At 54.9% G+C, this 1468-nt stretch overlaps 1 protein-coding gene across 1 annotated transcript; it reads right to left on the bottom strand.

Moving 5' to 3' along the window:
• Window positions 1-869: 869 nt before the first annotated feature.
• Window positions 870-1463, bottom strand: LOC104519327 (zinc finger protein 154; the record flags this gene model as incomplete). Its single annotated transcript, XM_010169800.1, has 1 exon — window positions 870-1463. A coding segment is annotated over one exon (594 nt), but the record flags the coding sequence as incomplete, so codon positions are not given.
• Between the last annotated feature and the right edge of the window lie 5 nt (window positions 1464-1468).

Raw genomic sequence — 1468 nt, forward strand, 5'->3', positions numbered from 1 at the left:
GAACAGGGTGGATTTTGGGGTGAAATAAGGAAGATTCTCTGTTTTGAGAAGGAAACGTTTATTCCAAGGAAAAGCCGCGCGCCCCGGTGGGTTTCAATCGGGTCTGACCCTCCCTTGTCCCCTGTCACCCCAAGGTGACACGTCCCCCCCCAGCCCAAGTGCTGCACACAGAGGATACACGGGCACACCCCCCCCAGCAGCCCCACTGCACCCCAAAGCTGTCCCCGATGTCCCCAAGGGGAGGGGACAGTACCTAAGCAGAAGGTGACAGCCCCTGAGGTCCCCAAGGGAATGTGACACCCCAAGGGATGATGATCCCAAGGGGTTGGTGTCATCTCTGGGACATGTGTGGCCACCCCAAGGGACCCTACAAGGTGTTGGTTGTTCTCCAGAGAATGGCAGGGGCCCCGGAGGGGAGGAGGTGACAGTACCTAAGCAGAAGGTGACAGCCCCTGAGGTCCCCAAGGGAATGTGACACCCCAAGAGATGATGATCCCAAGGGGGTGGTGACATCTCTGGGACACATGTGGCCACCCCAAGGAACCCTGCAAGGTGCTGGTTGTTCTCCAGAGAATGGCAGGTCCCCAGGAGGTGACAGTCCCCAGAAAGTGGGTGTCACCATAGTGACACCCCTTTTTTCTGTGTGTCCCCACCCCCCACCCAGCGGTGCTGTACAACCAGTTCCTGTCCCAGGTGGATTTCAAGGTGCTGAGGGACCACTGAACGGTCTCTGGGGCTTTGTGTGAGGAAAAAGTATTTCTTGTTTTTTAGAGAAGAGGTTCACAGTGAATTTTTGAGGTAGAAAAACTTCAAATCCTCAAAAGCCACCAGGATTGGCCACCTGGATAAGGAGCAGCAGCAGCAGGTGCCTATCTCAGGTGGATCTTCTGGTGCTTGATGAGCTTGGCTTTGACAACAAAGCTCTTCCCACACTCACTACACTTGTAGGGTTTCTCCCCAGTGTGCCTGCGCTGGTGGATGATGAGATTTGAGTTCCAAGTGAAGCTCTTCCCACAGTCGTTGCACTTGTAGAGGTTGTCCCCAGTGTGGTGGCGCCGGTGAGTGTTGAGGCACCAGCTGTATCTGAAGCTCTTCCCACACTCATCACACTTGTAGGGTTTCTCCACGTTGTGGGTTTGCTTGTGACGGTTGAGTTTGGAGCTGTGAGTGAAGCTCTTCCCACAGCTCTCACACTTGTAGGGTTTCTCCAAGCTGTGGGTTCGTTGGTGATTGTTGAGGGACCATCTGGTGCTGAAGCTCTTCCCGCATTGACCACACTCGTAGGGTCGCTCACCGGTGTGGATGCGTTGGTGGCTGATGAGGCACGAGCTGGATTTAAATCTCCTCCCACACTCATCACATTTGTAGGGTCTCTCCTCAGTGTGGACACGTTGGTGGCTGATGACGGATGAGGTGGTGCTGAAGCATCTCCCACAATCGCTGCACTTGTAGGGTCTCTCCCCAGTGT

This window comes from Antrostomus carolinensis, unplaced genomic scaffold (assembly GCF_000700745.2).
Source record: "Antrostomus carolinensis isolate BGI_N321 unplaced genomic scaffold, ASM70074v2 scaffold9166, whole genome shotgun sequence".
Classification (NCBI taxonomy): domain Eukaryota; kingdom Metazoa; phylum Chordata; class Aves; order Caprimulgiformes; family Caprimulgidae; genus Antrostomus; species Antrostomus carolinensis.